The 20,780-nt window shown below is 40.7% G+C and overlaps 1 protein-coding gene and 1 long non-coding RNA gene across 7 annotated transcripts in view; one reads left to right on the top strand and one right to left on the bottom strand.

Moving 5' to 3' along the window:
* Nucleotides 1-1,608: 1,608 nt before the first annotated feature.
* The window catches only part of PTPRZ1 (protein tyrosine phosphatase receptor type Z1), a 139,890-nt gene continuing 120,718 nt past the window's right edge, over nucleotides 1,609-20,780 (top strand). For 5 of the 6 annotated variants that reach the window (XM_040549866.1, XM_040549877.1, XM_040549853.1 and 2 more), the window contains exon 1: nucleotides 1,609-1,866. In XM_040549866.1, coding sequence (XP_040405800.1) covers nucleotides 1,809-1,866 — 58 coding nt within the window. In that variant the 5' untranslated portion in view covers nucleotides 1,609-1,808. The remainder of the gene's footprint in view (nucleotides 1,867-20,780) is intronic. The other variant, XM_040549884.1, reaches the window with a different exon arrangement.
* On the bottom strand, nucleotides 17,182-19,693 carry LOC121066407. The gene is made up of 4 exons (XR_005817742.1): nucleotides 19,343-19,693; nucleotides 18,840-18,988; nucleotides 18,415-18,487; nucleotides 17,182-17,752 (listed from the first exon to the last, which is right to left on the bottom strand). It is a non-coding gene; the product is annotated as an uncharacterized LOC121066407 (long non-coding RNA).

Genomic DNA, 20,780 nt, shown 5'->3' with positions numbered 1-20,780 from the left:
CTACAACTTTTGTTCACTCAGAAATTTCCAATTTGCTTCACAGCAAGATATCTCTAACACCCCAAACCAAACAGCCAGGTAGAGCAGGTGGGCATCAAAATGAAAAACCGGCAGGGGAGTTTTTTCTTTGTTCTTCTTGAAGGAGAAGCTGGCAGCAGCAGCCCCCATGCCCGAGGACTACGAGACCCAGCAGAGCAGCATACCTATACAGCACCGAGCGTTTTCACACTTAAGTTGCCCACTATTAAAAGTCGCATCACATCCATGCAGAGTAGAGGGTTTCGCTCAGCTGGGAACAGTATCTCAAACACAGAAACCATTCACGCTGCCCCCGGGCTGCACCTCGGCAGCCCTGGGATGAAGCGGAGGATCGTGCTTGCCATCTCGCTCTCCCAAAGCCTCGAGTTATTATTCTCGAGGCTTTATGAGGATATATGTTATTAGCCTACCATTCAGCAGTGTCTCTAGCCCCCCACGTGGGATACGCAGAGGAATTTTTAGGATGCCTATTACAACCAACTTTTCTCACCAAGACACCCGAGCTTGGTGCTGGGAAGGCCGGGGCAGAGCAGCCTCAGCCCGGAGGCTGTGTGGCTGCTCCCTGCCGGCTTGAGGTGTCTCGGCCAGGGCTCCCAGTGCGTCGTTTTACACTTCTTGTTTGGGTGCTTTGGGGTTCGTTTGTGGGTTGATTTGGTGTTCTTTTTGTTCTTGTTTTGTTTCTTTTTTTTTTTTTCCTCTTGTTTTGTCTTCCCGAAGAAACGATGCCAGTGCCCGCGCCCTGACCCACTTCTAAGGCGGATAATGGCATCCTGCTGCTCCAGCCCCTTCCCCCCCTCCCCCTGCAGCTCCCGGGGGACACGCACCCGTGCCTCCCGGCTCGGGGAGCAGCCTGCGAACAGACGCCCCCTACATCCAGGCCGGCAGCGCCTCCAGCCCGGCTCAGCACACTGCGATGCCTCACACGGTTGCCCTCAGCAGCAAAAGCGGGCCCTGAAATCACCGCCGGGAGCCGTCTCGGCCACGATGGCTTTTTAACGGGGCTCCTCCGGCCCCGCCACCTGCAGCATCCCCGGGGGTTGCCGCGGCTGCGAGGCTCCGCGGAGCCGGGGGTCGCGCCGCCCCTAATCCCGCCGACCTCTGAAAACCCAGAACCTCCCCCCCCCCCCCAAAAAAAAATAAACTTTTCCTTCGCGCGGCTGTGTCTATGCTGGGGTGTCGGGGGCGGGGGGGGGAGGCTTGGTGTCGCCCCCCATTAATGGATCCCTTCTGCTGGGGGGTGGGATGGAGGTGGTGGGGGATTGAGGTGGGAGCAGCCCCCTCCCACCCCCCCGCCGCGCTCGCTCCGGCACCCACGCACTCGCATCCCCCCCCCGCGCACGGGCACGCGCACTCCCCCGCGCGCACACGTGCGCGCCCGCCCAGCAGAGCGCGGTCCCCGCCTCCCCTTTACCCCCCCTTCCCCTTTACACCCCCCCCCCCCCGAGCTTCTCCCCTTTCCGCGCACGCACCCGCAGCCTCCCGAGCATCCGCACCCGCGCCCCGCACGCTCCCCCCCCGCAAGCACCCGCGGCCGCTCCGCGATGCGCTGAAGCCGCGGCTCCCCCCCCCGCAGCTCGTCCCCGCCCGCCCGCGCCCTGGGGGCGGCCGCCGGGCGCGGCCGCGGAGCGGAGCGGAGCTTTGCCGGCTCCCCCCCCCACTGGTGGGGAGAGGTGCGGCTGGGCGAGCCGGCGGGCAGCAGGGCAGGAGGCTGAGGCAGCTGGACGGACGGACGGACAGGCAGGGAGGGGGGGAAAAGGACGGTTTTGGACATGCTCATTCTAGGGCGCTTGGTTGCCTGCATCCAGCTCGTCTGTATCCTCAGAGTGGGTGAGTGCGATTTCCGTGAATTAACCCCGGGGTTTGCGACCAACTTTTCTGCCCGCTCCGATCCCTGGTGCTGAGCGCTCCCGGCGTCAGCCCCGGCCGTGGGAACGCGCCGCCACCCCACGCGTGGCACCGGTTCTCCCGTCCCGGGATGCGGGGTCCCCGGTACCTCCCGCAGCTCCGCTCCCACTGAGCCCCCCCGGAGGGGTCCTCACCCACGGGTGGCGAGAGGGACCGGGGGAGCCGCCGGCAGGCACCGGGCTGCCCCGCGTGGGGCACCAAATCTGACTTTGCCCCTCGCACGATCCGCTTGGAAGAGAACCGGGGATGGGTGCAAAATTTCAGTCCAAAAAAAAAATCAAAAGACTTGTTCTCCAAGAACTGGCAGCGTCAGCGATTGCCCTCAAACGAGATAAAACTGCCTTGAAAAGCCAAATATAATTCATTCATTCACACGGGACATGGATTCCATATAGAGTATGGATTCATATATAGATTTTAGGAGGACTACTTATATAACCAAATTAATTTTCAGCTCATTGAGATCTGTGCAACTGGAGTGCCTCATAAAATCCTGCAGTGCTCTGTTGTTCGCTGTTGTTACAACCAGTGTGAGTCACTTGATGCTGCTAGAAGTGCTGTCTTAAATACTTTGCCAAATAAATATTAGGAGCTTAAGTGATGGGGTTGGTATTGTACTGAATGTTTGCTTTGAATTTATACACGTCTGTCAAATAGATCACTAGAAAATACTAGTTGATCGCTTGTATTTAAGCATGAGGAACTTAAAAGCTTCAGCCCATGATATATAAAACCAGTTTTACAATACGTCTCTCGTGATAAAGTAGACGCTAACCTACATTTTCCACCCAATAGGTGGTGCTGCTTCTGAAACCATGAAGCTCTATAAACAAAGATCGGGGTTAGGTGACTGAGAGTGAAAGCAAGACTGTGCGGAGTTCTACTCGTTGGCAGAAATTACTTCTGAAAAACGTTTTTACCCCCTGTCTGAAAGTTCAGTGGAATATTTCGACTATAAATACGAATTTAACTGACCTTAAACTAAAATGCATGATCGTTGCATTGGTAACATTTTAAAGTCACTTTTAAACTTACCTATTTCTAAAAACAGGGAACTTAAACTGAAATGCTTCTCTCGTACTGGTTTGGTAAAGAGTGACTTATCTTAAAACTTTTGGAGAGTTTTCAAATCATCTTTCTTATCCTGCCAGCCTGTTTCCTAGGATCAGATGTACTCTTAGGGCTATTCAAGGGACAAAATTACCGGGTGTCTGTATATATGTATGGAGGTATATGAAAATGTGTGAGTATGGACCAGCATACTGTGTTACGACCAGAGCGTAATACAACATGATTCCCTTTTGGAGACTGACTTTCATGTTCAAATGATCCTAGCACACCGTAAGCAATGCAGGACACAAACATAGCCTTTCTAATGAAACTTCTGTTTCGTTAATAATTTCATCTTATTCTTTTTTAGAGATTAGGTGTTTTTGTATAGTGTAATATTCAAATACTTGGTGTGCATGTGGATATTATAATCATTAATTTAAAGGTTCTGTCACTATGGGAAAACACAATGTTCTTACTCACACATGAGGTATAATACAAGTTGCAGCTACTTTTTTTTTTTTTCCATCCCCTCTGGACTGATAGGCTATTGATTTCAGACCTGACCTGAAGGGACACCCTTTCTAGATGTGATGTGTGATTTGGTCTCAATGGTGGCTCGTTCTGAAGTCTCACAAGCTAGGCTCCTCAGTGTGTTCAATGGCATGATTGTTCCCAAAAGTGAACACCCTGTACAGGTTATTAGGCAGATTTAGTTAGATTTCATTTGAATATGTTCCTCCTTGAGTATCTCTCCTTAAGTAAATATGCTTTCATCTGATAGGATTAGTTCATAGCATTAAACATTTGATTAGAATATTGACATTACTTTCTTTTGTTTTCTCATAAAAAATAAAATGAAATAAATGGTGGCTCCTAGGGCTTGGTGAGAGAGAAGAACTGGGTCAGACAGGTTGGCTCTTACCATTACGCATCTCTGATACAGAAGACACCATGTCACATCACAACCAGGGCTCTGTGAGTGGGGCGTTGCTGAAGAGCATGGCAATCTGCCTTTGCTTTCTGGAGACTGTGCTTGCTAGCTGGAGGCAAAGCAACATGTCGATCCTGGCCTCGTTTGCCTGTAGTTTCAAAACATGCTGTTGAGTTTTCAGCTGGTCATGTAGAGAGCTGTACAGGAGGTTCTTTCTACTGAATCTGTTTGGGAGTTTTGCTATTGCCTCTGGGAGGTTCAGCAGGAAAATCTCAGTCTCATATGAGTTTAGAAAAGACAAGAAAGCCAAATCAACCTCTCTGATGAAAAAACTATTAGAGGAGACTGAGGCAAAAAGTTCCTTTGGGAATGACAAGACAGTGACAGTTCGTTCTCTGTATTATTGAAGAAATGCTTAGGGGCTTGGTTCTAATAACCCTGCTGAGATATGAATAGCACCTTCCTCCACAGTGCTACTGAAGCCAAGTACTGATGTAATTATATATGGAGCAGGGTATTATCCGAGTATTCTCAGTGAGTGCCATTCAGCGAACTTCAATGGAACTACTTGTGGAGTAAGATGCTATTCAGGCACAAGTAAGGGCACATGAGAAGTCCTGTGTGATTATTTGTGAACAGTTCTGTGTATTTAGAAAGAGATTTGCTATGAAGTTTTTTCTGTTCCTAAATTAAAAAAAAAAAAAAAAAAGCAGCTCTGTGGACAATCCACTTGTTTTTTACATTTTCCTTTTAAATGAGAAGTATATGAGTATATGAAGAGTATATGAATTTGTAATTACATCTATTCAACATATATTTCAGGCTGAAAATAGTCTTTGAAATTCTGCCCTGGCTTACTGATGTGTTCCGCATAACCTACTTAAAGTCAATGGGGTATGTCCTTTTTGTAGCTTTTGTCTCATTGTGCTTTAGGAAAAATATCTGGAGTCTTTTCGATAAGTAGGCTATTTATGAATCTGTGTAGGCAAGAAAATGTTAATAGAAAAAGGAACATGTTTAACAAATTACATTATAATTGTGGCTAAATTTGAATCAAAGAGATGTAAATATTTAGGCAAGACTTAAAAAATATTCCCTGCTCTCACTAGGAAAATGTATGGGTAATTTCCCCAAATAATGTAAAAAGTCTCACCCAAATTAGCTCATCTACACCTTATTACTATCACTGTCTGACCTCAGCCAGCATTTTGCCTTTCAAAAGGCAGCTAATTAAACTCTATGAATTGTTTAATTAGCTGTGTTTCACTTTAATTTTTCACTCTCTAGAGAAAATCTCTCATTTTTGGCTTGTTTCTGGCATTCCAGTACCATGTCTTTATTCACAAGAAAAGTAGTAAAGTTTCTCTAAGTATTCTAGTTTTTATTATAAAGCTGGCATCCGGACTGTATTTCCACGCTAGCAGACAGCACACATTCTCTGCTCTTTATTGGATGGCCCCAACCAAGGCTTAGATTTCTAAATCTGATCATGCTTGCTGTTCATTCTCATGAACGCACATTTAGGTTCAATAATCCCTTAGACTGTTAAATGAATAAGGGATCAGAGCCTTATTAGCTCTAATCTCTCTTTTTTTTTTTTTGACGTCAGTTTTGTAGGCCAGGTATTTGGCATAATTCAGACTCAATTATAGCATGGTAATATTACTGTACTTTATTTTTAATGCTTTAGCATATTTTACAATTAAGACAATGTTCCTTTGGATGATGATGCATGGTTCTTACGGAGAAATTTAGTCCTACATATAAAACATAAGGGTAAAACAAAACAGGAATCTGAAGGCTGTTCTGTATTTATGTACCATTGAGAATTATATATATTGAAATCTATATATACTGTATGGATTTGGTTTAGGTTCAAATACTGACAGGTATGAAAAGTCCTGCAGAAATTAATGACAGTTAAAAAAATAACATCACTGTAACCCACACAAGTCTATGGAGCATATCTAAAATAAATCTGTAATTTCCAGTGTTTAATCTATACAGCACATAAGGAAAGACTTCTAAATTATATTTGTCATTACTTCACCTCTAAATATACTCTGTTCTGGAGAGAAATTAAATGAAATATAAAAAATTACTGTGCCAATTTGAAACTTTTCTGGCTATAATCTGGATTACAAATCAGGATGATAATTTATGAATTTAGGCGCTTGCTGTTTCTTAAGGAAGGCAATTTCCTTCATTTTCCTTGCTCATCATCTAAGTGGTCACTTCCCACTATGAGTTCTCTAATTAGGAATTTAAGAGTGAACAGATTCTGTTCTTTCGCTGACAATTTCAATTCCTCTTCAAACATGCAGAGCTTCTCAGTATTCCCCTTAGGGCCAGGAAGTCTGCAGCAGTTCCGGAGCCCCCTTCTCCCATTTAACAGTGCAATTCTTACAGCTTCATGCACCATTTATGTGGCTTTCCTGTATAAGACATCCTTTGGCTATTCAATAAGCTTCTTTTCCCATAAAGACAAAAGTTACTTTTTTCAATACAAGTCAAAGTTTCTGCATTAGAAAGATAAATCAACAGAAAGAAAAGGAATTAAAGTATTAAATAAACAGAATCCACTAAATTAAAGATATTTTTTTCCAGGGAGGCTGTAAAAGAAACTTGGCTCCAGCAGGTTGTGGAGGAACTGCTGGCAGTGAAGTACTTTTGAGGGAAGGTATGGTCCAGGTTGCTTGTTGAATACGAAATACCAATGTCAGTCAATTCAGTCTTGAAGCTCAGCTGGAAATGAATGATTCAGTGGAGATTTTAGAAATGAAATAAGGATGTGTATATATATATATATATATAAAATTATTTTTTTCTTTACAGGCTGTTATTGCGAGACTCTCTGGTCAAAGTACAGGCTTTAAAGCATTGTGAAGTATTATAGTCGAGGCATGCTTCTCAGAAGCTCCTATTGCTTCCCTCTTCTGAACCATAGTTAGACTTAGGTGTTCTTTGTTCCATCAGAAGTAGCTATATTTCACCCTAGCAACTATGTTTCATTCCTAATTAAAGACTCCAGGAGCTGTTGTTTAAATTAGCTAGTTTCAGAAGTCCTTATTCTGGTAAAAGTCCCATGGATGACAAAAACACTATGCTACATCTGGTAAAGAAAGCTCAGCACTGAAAGTAGGATGCCAGTGGAACTTAGATTCCTGAATCCGCAATTTTAGTTAAAAAGTTTACTAACTCAGCTAGTAACTTCAGGGTCTTCCAGGGAAGTTTTTTGGCAGGGGGAATTCCTCTTCTGCGTATGCCTTTAAGTGACCCTATTGTTTACTTCTCAGTCCATCGTTCTTTCCTAACTTTAACTGGGATCCAAAACCAAATACGATTTCAGATGACTTTCCCCATCCCTAAATCAATAAGGCTTCCCTAATTATGTCCTGATAAGATCAGGTGTCTTGATCTGCTGCTATTTCTGTTTAAGAAAATGGACAAGGTGTTGACTCGGTCTTCTCATGGTGATGCCCAGCGATTAAGTATTTTACCAAGGAAATACGTTCTAGAGGGAAGACCTGTTCAGAGCTAAAGGGGTTTTTACCTAAATATTCCATCTCCAAACACCAGGTTTTGTCAAATGAGAGGCTCTTCATGCTTTTGTTTAAGCTAAAGAATTTTGTCTTTAAAAAAAAAAAAAAAAGACAAATTCTAGGAATTGCGGGGAAAGCATAGGGAGAATGATATCAGTTATGCCACTGCATAAAGTCACAGCTAACCTACTTCTTAAATCTTGTGTATGCTTATGTTCCCCTCATCTCTTAAAGGGCACAGTAGACTTGGAAAAGAGTAAAAGAAGATCAGTGGGGAAGATCACATGTATTTATTTTCATGAATGACTAGATAAGCTAAGTTCCCTGTTGAGAACAAAGACAACTAAAGAGTTTGTTTTACAGCGCATCCTAATCTCATGAGATAAAGAGAGTAGATGGGAATAGATTCTTCACTGACTCTTCTAATATAAGTGCAAGGGGACAACAAATGAAGGCAGTAGGAGCCAAATTTAAAAATGAAATGAAATAACATAAAGTAAAATGATGGTTCTTCCTTCAAAAGGTGATAGATTTGTGAATCTCTGCTGTAGGTTGCTGTGAGAGCAAAAAGTTTTGAGGGAGTACTGGACAAGATCTCGAAGTGAAATCTACTGAGGGCTGCGAATCGGGTGGAAACCACATCCATTTCAGATTTTTTTGGAGCTGGAAATAGAGCTTGGGAGAGTTTGGAAGGAGATTTTCAAACATATCACAAAAGTTTGCATTTTTCTTACTGTTCCTTAAGCATCTGCTTCAGGCTTTTGGAGACAGGTCTCTGCATCAGTAGGATAGTACAGCAAGAGAGGAAATGTGAGACATTATCCCTGCTTCCACTCTGTATTTCATTATTTCATTTCATTCTTGCTGGATACAATGTATAAATCACCACCACTGCCTTTTTTCCAGTTGTGTTCTTAAAACTTTTTCCTCATTTCTTTGCAAGTTACAGACGCTCTTGGGAGTAGATTCTAGGTTGCACTTCTGAAGGACCCAACATCCCAAAGAAGAACAAATCTCAGATATGTTTCCACCTACTCAGCAATTTACATTAGCTGTTCTGGGCAGCTGAATGCCCTTTGGACAAGCTAGTAGCTCATTATTGCGCTGACTTGCTTGTTACTGCACTGCAATTTACCCAGTTCACCTAAAGACAGTGTAGGAGTCTGAACTTCAAGGTTCTGGAGCCTACATCAAGTGCCTAACAGCTAGGTAATTCAGCTAAATGCTGTCTCACATCTGGGCTTTTGCCAGGTCTCCTGAATACATAGCTTATGCTGCAGCTTCAGATTCAGCAACTAAAAGGTGGGCTAGACATGGCTTGTCTACTTAGCATATAACAAGCAATATTTACTACTCTGGATTTCTATAGCATCTAGAGAGACACAAAAGGTATATATATATGTTTTTCTCCTACAGCCCTTTATGTCTCACATGATGAACTAATTCACTATTTTGTAAAGGTGCTGAAGATATTTCTCTAAACTTATAGACTTTAGTTGCGTAGAAAATTCTCTGTGTGATGTAGAAATTTTAGAGATCCTACTTTGAAGATACCATTCAATAATTTAATTTTCTGTTTTAGTACACTAAATGTAAATAAGATTTACTCCTTTAAACTCAATATACACTCCATCCATCACTCCTCCATCAGATGGGTTAATACAGTGCTCTAAAGGGTGGTTTTCTTCTTTTGTTGTTTTATAAGTGCTGATCATTTGTTTTAGTTCCATAACCATTCAGTTTATATGTACATTCCTGTCTTTAATATATATATATATATGTAATATTTATATTGGGAAGGAAAACCCCATAACAAGTGTACCACTATCTTAGATGTTCTATAGGGGCTTCTGCTTTTCAAAGGCTGGTACAAGCCCATGGGTGTGTGAGTATCCAGGGGTTGCTGAGTTAAGTATTCCTTCTGAAGATATTAGGACTGCTCACCTGACTAGTGGGAGATTTCATTAAGAATTTTAGGGGAGATATATCTGTTTGCACTCTGGCTCTGAATTCTAATCCTCATTGCCAAAAGATTTCTGCTACATACTAGATTACCTGAGGATTAAATATAAAGCAGGTATCATTTGAAGAGGTATCCATCTTCACTTGCTTATTTATCTGTTGGCTGAGATAGGATAACAGTAAAAGCAATGAAGACTTGATTAAATAATAGCATCAGAAAGGGTGAAATAAGAGATATCTAGAGTACTTTTAGTGTATGGAAATAGCATTACAAATTTGGTCTTCAAAATGCTGTAAATAAAGGATTTTGGATAAAAATAAATGAAATCAAAGTCATCTTGAAGAATGAAGATCAATGTTTCTGTAAATGCCCTAACAGAATTTCACAAAAAAAATATCATCTAAAATTTCCTAATTTTATTAGGAAATTCATTTTGAATTCATTGAGATTTAGGCTGTTTTGTATTGTAATTCTTCAAAAATACTTGTTGAAATATTCTGCTATTTTTCAAAATCTGTCAAAGCCTTGGAAAATAAATTCTGGTGCTCTGCAGGGGCAGCTTATGTAGAAGAAACTGAAAGCTTTTTGAAAGGTAAAGCCAGTATTTTGAGGGGAAATGAAGCCTTGAAAATCAGTGTTTGAGAGAGAGAGAGACTTGTTTCTGTGCTGGCTTTATATGTGAGACTCCATGATTTTAAATGAAGTTCCCAAAAAGAAAAACAGCTGCTTCCTTGGACTAAATAGCTAATGATCAGAGTAACAGCTGGCTTTATAAAAGTGAACTGATATTACTCCAGGCAGTTTGTCTTCTAGCTCCATCCCCAAACTGACCAACTGTGTTATATCTGTTTCAAGATATTTGGAAAAAAAATATTCCAAGTGTATGTCATTTGCTTCTATAATTTCCTTTTGTACCTCTTGTGGTGGTAGATGTGTGTGGCTGGGATTTGGCAGGTTTGGATTTCCTGACAGGCTGCAGAATTCTCCCCCCAAGCCCACTGGAGCATGCAGCTAGGTGTGTGGGATGTTTCATGGTACATGGTGCGGTCAGCACACAACCCATCATCTGCTTTGAGATCAGGATGAGTCCTGTATGGCCTGTGCCTACCTCTTTCTTTGTAATTTCCTTTGATTTTTAGACTGTACCTTTGCATTTCATTTATCTTGCAATGGTAGCTTGTTGCAGAAAAAATCCCAAGGAAGCAAGTTGTCTTTTTTTTACACACCTTAGGTTTGTATCACTGTAGGTACACAGATCATACTGGAGTTACCTGCTCATATCAGTAGAACTGTGCTTGAATATATCCTGGATGAGCATCAGGAATAAAAAGAAAAAGGGAAAAAAAAAAAAAAAAGTGCAAACTGGCCCTGTGCAAATTTAAATTGAAAATCTGAAGAAGGATCCTGCCCATTAAATTAATGAGATTTTTAGAAAGTCTTTCCAATGCAAACAATAGGAGCAAAAAGGCAACCTATTTTTTTTTTCAGAATTGAGCTCCATGCATTTCTTCAAGCTCCTGCAGCTCCTGCAATAGAAACTAGATAGGAATAGAACTGCATCAGTGACCTCAGAGTCACTTTGAGTGAGTACCATCTTATTGTTTCAAATGTGCTAGATGAGAAAGCTGAGCAGCGTGCACGTGGCTGTGCCAGCCAGCTGCCCACGGCTGAAGCAACAGCAAACGGCCTTTCCTCGCTCCAGACTGACACATTTGTAAGCTGAGGTACTGGGGACTGAGTGGTCACCCATGTCTCGAGTACCACTCAGCATTTCAGACTACGCTGGGAATTAAACATCGTCAATCTATCCAAAAACAAACACTGTCCAAACAAACAAAGAGGAACAGTTTGTTAACAGTTTGCCATTTTAAATATTTGTACAACCACCAAGTAAGAAAGCTATTTGAAATCTCTTGTCATTGTATGACTTTAGGAGGTAGGGATTTAATTAAGATATGAGCTACTAGAGCATCTTTAAGAACTGGCAGTGTTGTCACTTTCTCAAGCGATAAGGCTGTAGGAAATGAAGGGGAAAGGAGATTCCTCAGTTGCTGGTGTCCACCCATCCTATAGAGCCACCCCATGAAACCCAGGCTGGCTCAGATGCCTATAGAGACAAGTAAAATGAGTCAGTGCAGTAGAAGTGGGATTTTACCATAAATAAATATCCATAGCGTGCTGGTGCAAGTCATTTCCTTTTTTTTTTTTCTTTTTTTTTTTTTTATATGTTTTACTAATTCTTTTCTAATTCAGGACAGTTGCAGTCTGCCTCAGAAGTGGGCTGCTTTTCCCAAATCAATCAGTGTAATGTAAACACTGTTAATGGGAGGCCCCAAGAAAGCGGAACCTGCCATTGTAGACTGGAAGGGTAAGGGCTTCCATGGGGAAGTTCAGAATGAGAATCATATGCTGAAAAGCTTTATTGAAGTGCATAAGGGGGTTGAAAAAAGGATACATTGGCAAATTCTGGCATTTTGTAAATTTTATATGCTGTATAAGACATGTATTACATTCAGTGGATTTCATTCAGGAATACTTAAAAACACCCCAGAGTAGAAATTGTTCGTTTAATCCATTGGTGAAAGACACATCCACACAAAAAGATTTTGGGAAGCTGTCCTTTAGGTCTCAATATTTCTGAGTCTTTCCTGATTTGTACCATCAGCTGTGGAATTTATAATGCTAAGTATGTTTCCATGTAGCAATAGTCTTCATTGTATGGGAAATTCCAGCCTTTCTGTGAGAGGTGATAAGACTGTGACATGCAATCTGCTAAAGGTTTGTCTGAGTGGCTATACTCATGGAGGGAAAGATGCCAGCAGAAATCAATACATGTTGTTCATTAGGAATATGTGCACATGCTAAATGATCTAATCTGATTAGCTTTTGCAACTCTTTAAATGTTTGCAATGGCAAAAGAGATACATCATATGAAAACAAATTGTAAGTGCAATTTAGAGCAAATTAAAAACGCCCTTATTGACATGCTGAATGGAAGAAGACAGGTTCAGCTAAATCAGGTGAAGATGATGAGGCAGTGGTGCATAAAGGATAGTTTCATGTTACATACAGTTGAGTGAAATAGAAGAAAATGTACATGGAACAACCAGAAAATGTAGTCTTGCTGTTGGTAAATAAGGTGATAAGAATTAATCACCCTTTTTTTTTTTTTTTTCCTAATATGATCTACACATTTTATCCCTGTTGCAAGCAGTGCATTTGAATAAAACTGTAATCTGGCTTTTCATGGAAAAGTAATGCTTATTGAGTTTTTTTGTTGTTTTTTTTTTTTTGTTTGTTTGTTTGTTTGTTCATTAGTTAAAGGATTATCTGGATATGCAAGAGTTTTTCTAAACATACCAAATCTTGGTCCTCTGAAGTCTGGTGGTCTCTTGAAAGCACCAGGAAATCTGGCCCACTCAGAGTAGCTTTTGGGTTAGATGAAAGAAGAAATTTAGTCATTGTGTAGTGGAACTCAAAATGCTGGGTTAGGCGTCCTGCTTGTCATATACAGGGCATGAGAGTTTTAGGCACCTGGCCTGGATCTGTAGCAGCCAGCACATCTGGTACTGGGACATGCAAGCCTGGCTGATAGAATAATGATCTGTGTAGATAGATAATAAAGCATAAAAAAGGAGTAAACTGGGAAGTTCCTCTTAGTGCCTCTACATATCGAGAATACCTGTGTTGAAACATCTTCTTTATAGAATCATAGAACAGCTTGGATGGGACCTCAAAAGGTCAGCAGGTCCAAGCTTTACATGGCTAGACTTGACAAAAAGCATCTTGAAATTCAGAATTGATTTTACTACTCTTGAAATAGCCATAAGATGCTGATACTTTTCATAATCATCAAATAGTAAAAGATCTGCCGAAGAAAGAGGAGATAGCAATCCTAAGCCTTTCCTGTGTAAGGGATTTTGAACCACAGCTGTGGAAAGTTGTGTTACCCACAGGATGACAGAGCACAGCTGTTGAAGATGGGCAATGGTGCTGATCTCCACCCAGGCTGAAAATGGGAACAATACAAAAGTCTGAAAGAGAACACATAATTAACTTGCCCAGTCTAATGGGTAAGTTAAGGTGTTCCAGCTCAGCATTTCCAGGCACTGGACTGGATTTTTGCTCTCCTTTCTTCACTGTGCCACCACTGCCCTCCCCAGAAGCAGCAACTGCAGCATGTGCAAGCAGCAAATCCCAGGTCTAATACTGCTACTGTGTCTGTCTCCCTTCTTCCCCCCACCACATCCCCCTACATTGCTGTCTGTCTGTGGCTGTATGTCTCTGTGCTGGGATGGATGCAAAAGTGGACGGAGGCATTTGGCTGCAGACACAGCCTGTACTGTTGGAAGAGCTGCTCTGAGACAGGGGAGAGGAGACAAGCCAGAAAATATGTTTTGTAGGTTGGATTAAAGTCTCGGGTCAGCAGTTGGACCATGCTGGGTTATGTCTCACAGTGAAATGAGTGAGACATGGGGTTCCAGTCCCTGTCAGTTTGATTATTTCTGTCTTTTGTCTAGCTACTATCCAATGTAAAAAAACACCAGGATTTCTGTCGTCTCCTGGAGTTTTGAAACCTGCTTAAGAATGCTGTTATATCTCCTGGATGGATTGGTCCGATGCTTATCTAGGTCTTCTGGGCATCTCTGAATAGCTGGCTAGTTACCCCTGCTCCATGAAGTCTGTGCATCTTTCGTCTTGGACCAGTTCCTATTTTTTCTGTGTTGTGGAAACTGAGCCAATCAAACATAAAAATGCACTGTACCACTCCCAGAAAAGAAAACTGTGTGACCTCAGTCTGTGTGGGAACTGTATGCATTTACACCACCCCTGTTGAAATTCCAGGAGATTTTCTGCCTCGGGCAGGTATGGCAAACAAGTGAGTGAGCAGCAGCTGCAGTGTCCTGGAAGGAAATACAGCATGTGCTCCTTTCTGTAACAAATCAGCTGCTTTAGATGGCATGGAGACAACAGGCTCATTTCTCCAGTGAGTCACTGAGCCTTCCAAAAGCCCCATATCACCAAGGCTTTCAGCTGAGGTGGAGCATATTACACCACTCCATATACAGCCCAAACCTTAAAGGCTTAGTCAAACCCATAATTAATTAACGTTTGTGTAACACTTAGTGCTCATCTAGTGAGTTATATCTTCTAAGGCTGTTGCTAATGATTTTAAATCTACAAAGTAACTTCCTAAAAACCTTTGAAATTGGCAATGATGGTGTTCCGTTTTAGATGGAAAAGCTTTGATCATTCCAGAGCAGGAAATAAATGCGTGACTTAAGCTGGAGAGATACAGCGACAGAACAGCAAACTGCTAGATACACTGACATGGCACAGGGCCAGAGAAAGATTTGGTATTGCTCCTTCCAAAACTTGATTTCAAGCCATTTCAGTATCTCTGTATTGCATAAATGACTATGGAATTTCTAGGAAGTCTGCAGTTACGTGTACTTATAGTCTGAAGATAAGATGTAATTGGAGAATTTTACTTTCATGCCCTCTTCACATATTTTATTATTTTTATTTCTACGCTATTACAGGGCTAAATTCTGATACAGTGCTAGACATGAACTCAATGAAAATATTCTTATCTGTCCTATGTTCTGACATAGATGCTTTAATAAAATTATTTAAAAAAAAAAAAGTCAAGATTTTAAAAACATTGATAAAAGTGTGTCTAAAAGCCTAATCTTTCGTTTTCAAGGATAGGAATATTTTGTAAAGAAACTAACTGCAGTCTGGAAGGTTGATTTTGCTGTTGTGTCTTCCAAAAGCAAAATAAATGAAGCTGTTTTCTTTGCTTGAGTAGCAATGGTTGTGGGTTCAGCAATAGCATCCATCAAACTGTTTACTTAATTTATTGAATTTTTTTGTCAAATAACTGAAATTTAATAGATTCTTCAGTGTAAAACAGAGTAGTCTTTGCTTGAAAACTTTGTACGCTTCCTCAAATAATTTCCAGTTATTCATGGATAGAAGGAAAAAAATGAGAAAATTTTAAGAAAATAAAAAGGCATTATAGAGAGATTCTGTGTTTAAGGGTGTATGCATATATTTAAGCTAGTATACCTGTCATATGCAAATATGTGCCTGTTGAAGGCATCTTCAGAAACAAAATCTGGGTCTGGGGTTAAACCAACATGTGGAAATGCTGTATAATCAGAAAATTGCTGTCATTTATCATTTATACATTGATGACATCTAATGTGCTTGTCCATGACCAGGGTTTCATTGTGTAAGGTACCACGTAAAAACAGAGCATCAACATGACACCTACTCACAGGAGCTGAGAAATGTAGTAAAATACCAAAAGAGAAGCTGATGGGACAGAGAAGATGGGAGGAGCTGTTAGGAAATAAATACATAAATTGATAAATAAATAAATATTATCCAGCATAAAAAGAAGTTGAGTTGGTGAAGCATTTTTTTTCTAGCCAGTCCTGTGAGTCAAGGTTTTCAAAGAGGTATGGAGTAAGCCTGTCTCAGTTCCTCATCTGTAAAACAGACAGAACGGTATATAACTCAGAAGTGTTTTGTGCGAACCAATATCACCATACTTCATTAAGTCAGTTTAGGAACAAAAGAACTACATAAATATTAGGGTGCACAGATACTACCATGTGAGCACTGGCATGCGAGGGGCTGCCTCTGGTGACAGATGGCCCTTCCAGCATGAGCACAACCCTCCCAATGACCTATAGCTTCACTTAGCTGAGGCTGCATGCACATTTACATTTGATAACTTGGGCCAAAACAACTGGTCTGAGCATTTATCCTGCAGTGGATCCTCTCTGACCATACTCCTAAATGGAAATTCTTACCTCGTGACCCAAAGATACCAGAGAACATGGATTGCTGCAAGGCCTGTTACCTCACAGTCCCCATCTGGAAGTTAGCATGAAGAAAGGCACTTATAATGGGTGGGGATACCCATGGTTCTGTTTTATCTAATTCCTGTAATTTAATATTTAATATTTATATGCTGTGTATAGCCAGAAGTGTAGGAGAAGGGAGACAGGCATAACATCCTGAAAATTATAAAAAAGTGGTGAGTCCTATTGACAAGAAAAAGGTGTTGTTAATGTAGTTTCCAGAGTCCTTATTCCAAAGTACATTGAAATCCAATAGAGAAATATAGAGAGAGGAAGAGAGAAAATGGAAGAAAAGAAGAGTGAAAAGAGAAAGGGGAAGGAAGGAAGGAAGGAAGGAAGGAAGGAAGGAAGGAAGGAAGGAAGGAAGGAAGGAAGGGAGGAAGGGAGGAAGGAAGGGAGGAAGGAAGGAAGGAAGCAAGGAAGGAAGGAAGGAAGGAAGGAAGGAAGGAAGGAAGGAAGGAAATTCACAAATGAGATATCTGGCACTGGTGCAGCTTCTGTTTATTTCAATTTTTATTTTTATTTTTTTATTTTGATGCTGCTGCAGTCTACTTCTACTTGCCTTTTGTAACTACTACAAAAGGAGGCTGGAGAAGGAAGTTGAACTACTCCTACTGTGACTTTTACAGGCTTCACATCACCAAACCCAGAGAGGGATTAAATGAATTGACTGAACCCCAAGCTTTCTCCCTCAGCTGTTCTGAAAGCCTTTCTTCCTTCCTTATAGTGGGGAAAATGAAGAGGGTAATGCTGCTAGTTTCCACTTTTTAAAAAATGCAGCCAGGTGGACTCTAATGCAGAACAGTTTATGAGATGCTCATCCACCACAACAGAGAAAACAATTGTTCAAGCAAGAGAAGAGCAGCCTTGCTATAATGGGAATTGTTTGTAAAATTTTCTTGGCATCATCACAACAGTAATCTCTAAATATATATAGGTATGTAATACTATGTAATACTTCTAGCAAATACACAATAAACATTTAAACAAATTAGAAGGACACTTGTTGACAGTTGCAGTGAGAAGTAACGCAGTGAGAAGTAATGCAATGAGAAGAGCAGTGTCAGGTTTGGGGAAGTAGCAGACACTACAGGTAGCATCCCCCTGCACTACCACCCTGCCTCAGCTTCTTGTCTGTGTCTGGCACATGAGCTCTCCTCTCTTGTCCTGCTCATAAGGGACCTTTCACACTCCCCGTCCTCTCCTCCTCTTCCTGGGCCACACATGTGCATGTGACCCAGACTTCCCTTCAGAAAATCCTGTTTTTCTAGTGGCAAGAAGATTTCTTGTCTGAAAGGAAGGTGGTGAGTCCTGCACAGCAGATTCTAGGTAATTTTAACTTGCCACTTATGGCAAACATCCATATCTGAGATCTTCATTTACATTCTGTTTATACAGTATGCAGTCCCAAGGCAGCTAGAGTTCTGTGGATGTTCTGGCAATGCTGCAAATAAATCATGATAATGATCGTTAATAAGTGAGTGCTGACAGTGATTTTCAGGCCATAACAACCAAGAAACAAAACAAAAAAAACCCTAATAATAAAAAAAAGCAAAGAGTTTGATTGTTTTTAAAACAGAAATGTGTATTCTTATGCTGCAAGGTAATTAGGTTGGAAAAGGTTTCATTTATAATGAATTCATAGAGACCTAATGCCACGTCTTTGTACAATATACAAAACCAAGATTTCACTGAAACTCACTGCTCCTGAGTATAGCACACTGATGCCTCTATGGACAGAACACAGTTGTTCATTGCAGATCAAAGAGGGACTTTGCTGGTTTTCACCAAAAGTTATAGACCTTCACTAATAACTGGTTATGTTGAAGAGGAGTTGAAAACTTGGACTTGTCAGGACCATGGCTGTGAAGAATTTTAGTGTGTAAGGGGGAATGGACAGGCTTGCACAGTTCTATTTGAGGAAGACAATATTTGGGAATATGTTTCAGCTACACTTCACAATGATTTTAATTGAGGAAAAACAACTCTAAATTATTTTTTATGTGATATCTACAATGAGTGTTATTTTAAGAATCCACCCAAGGCTCAAGAAGCATGTGCTTGACTGAGTTGCATTTATTCTAGAAAATAAAATTGTTGTTCTACTTGCAACTTTAAAGGGAAAATCTTTATTCTTTTTCCTCCGAGCCAGAATTCCATGACGGCTGTGATGAATATCCTAGTTTTACAGAAAAAAATATAAATAAAAATAATTAAAAACAGATGAGAAACATACCGTCCTAGAGAAAAAAATAATAATCTAACATGCTATTGGCAGGAAAAAAGGCATATTCGTGCAAATCCTGATCAAAATAAATTCTCCTACTCAGTTCTAAACTGTATCCATATGTTTTTAATGTACTTTATGTATTTAGGCCTTATGGATTTCTAACATACATTATACAACAAATAAAATTGCAGGAGTAAGATAATATTAGGTTAAGAACTAGTACTGTTAATGGTACTCTTTACTTTTTGTTTAGCATAAGCTAATAGAAAATAAATAAATAAATTAGAAAATGATATCTTACCATGCCTCCCAGCTCTCCATGCAAAATGTGCACAAAGACCTTTCCCATGTTATTTCAAGCATTTGAAATAGGTTGGATGCTTTTCTTCTTTTGGTATATGTCCATGCTGTATTTACACGGTCACCAGTCTCACATTGCTACAGATGCATCTGTTGATACCAACATTTTGCATTAAAATGATATATTTTTTTTATTTTGAGGATGAAAGAAAAGGGCTAAGGGTGGTATGTATAACCTTCCAATATTTTACCTATCCATGTGATATTTTAAAAAATATGAAACGCTGTTAAGTGTTCCATACATTACTGATGTACTGGTATTGTGGGCTGAAAACTGTTAAGGATGATAAAATCATTTAGAGGGTGGAAAACACATTCCATAACAAGGTATTTCAAGAGATTTATATTTGTGAGGTCCTTCCCCATTTTGTTAAAGACAAAATAGGAAGTATGGGAACTTTAAAATAAAGTCTTTAGAGATACAGGTTTATGATTCCACAACACCTGTTTCCAGCTATCTACTGCATAAGTCAGTACATTCTGTCTTCAAGTCCGAAGACTCATGACCATAGTCAGCAGGAAATGGAAAAAAAAAAAAAAAAAAGAACAAAAAAGTTGTGGATGCTCCATCCCTGGAAGTGTCCAAGGCCAGGCTGGGTGAGGCCCTGGGCAACATGGTGGCATTGCAGCCATGGTGGGAGGGGATGGAACTTGGTGGTCTTTAAGGTCCCTTCCAACCTGAGCCATTCTATGATTCCATGATTCAAGATACCAATAAAACCAGCAGGACTTGTTTTTTCTACAGTTATTCCCTCTCCTTTCCTCCCAGTGGTGGCATGGAGTTCATAAGAGACCAGATGCTTTTTAATGAATGAATAAAACTTGATCCTAACACAAATAAACTAGCATGCTGCCAATATAAGAGCAGTGAGCCCATTCATTTGGCAATAAGCCAGGTGTTGCTAGATAAATTAAAAAGCAACCCTTTCATCAGTGCCTGATTTAGCAATTAGTTGACATCAAACTAGCAAACATGCATTAGAACGACAATATAGAATGTGAATTCTCTTTACTAATACTCTAATCTCTCTTTCATTACACACCTTCACAGGAGGCAGAATTAACATTGATAGAATTTGTATTTACTCAAAAAAAGCAGTCATGTTATAGTGTTTGCACTTGGTTGGCACTAGGCAGAAATTAGATCTTCATTCAACCGTAATCTAATTATGAAAAAATTAATAATGTCAAACCTTGAGAAAGTAAGTGCATGACAGTTAATAAAGAAGTGGTTTAGATATGAAGGAGTTTGCTTTGCTGATGATGTCAGAGCTCATCTTATGAATCTGCAGTATAAGAGGAGTATGCTTAGAAAAGACAACCATAAAGATAAAGGTAAATTATGAAATGCAAATGAGACCCTGTGGACTAGGAAGATAATGACGGGTAAATCAAATCTGAGACACAAACTTGTAGGTGAAAAGGGGAGCTTCAATTTGATACAAGAAAAAGGGAATGTTCAAGCCATGGTCTGTGTGTTATTTGCAGCCTCACAGAACAATTCATCCATCATTCAACTCATTGCTGGCAGCCTTCCTTCCCTGGGGACTTAATTTGATGGCAACAGTCTGCCCTTAGCTGTCATTTTTACCAGGGCTGAGAAGCTTACTCCTATCACACTGAGCTTATTGCACTCGCCTGACAAAATGCATGCACACAAATAGGTTTCTACCTATTCTGGGGTAGAGATAGCCACTAAGAGCAGGCCAGAGCAATTCATTTGGCTGGTAAAAAAACTCTTGGTCTGCTCCCAGTGTGACCCTAGGAAAAAGGATCTGACTGCTTTGATGACTGCAACCATCTTTCAGCTACTGCCTGTATTGATTCTTCAGTGACACATAAGCTTTCCTTGGCAGCAGATGAAGATATGGGTCCTGCTCAC

Source organism: Cygnus olor, chromosome 1 (assembly GCF_009769625.2).
Source record: "Cygnus olor isolate bCygOlo1 chromosome 1, bCygOlo1.pri.v2, whole genome shotgun sequence".
NCBI lineage: Eukaryota > Metazoa > Chordata > Aves > Anseriformes > Anatidae > Cygnus > Cygnus olor.
Note: the sequence above shows the minus strand (reverse complement) of the source record. Positions and strands in the feature narration are given on the sequence as shown.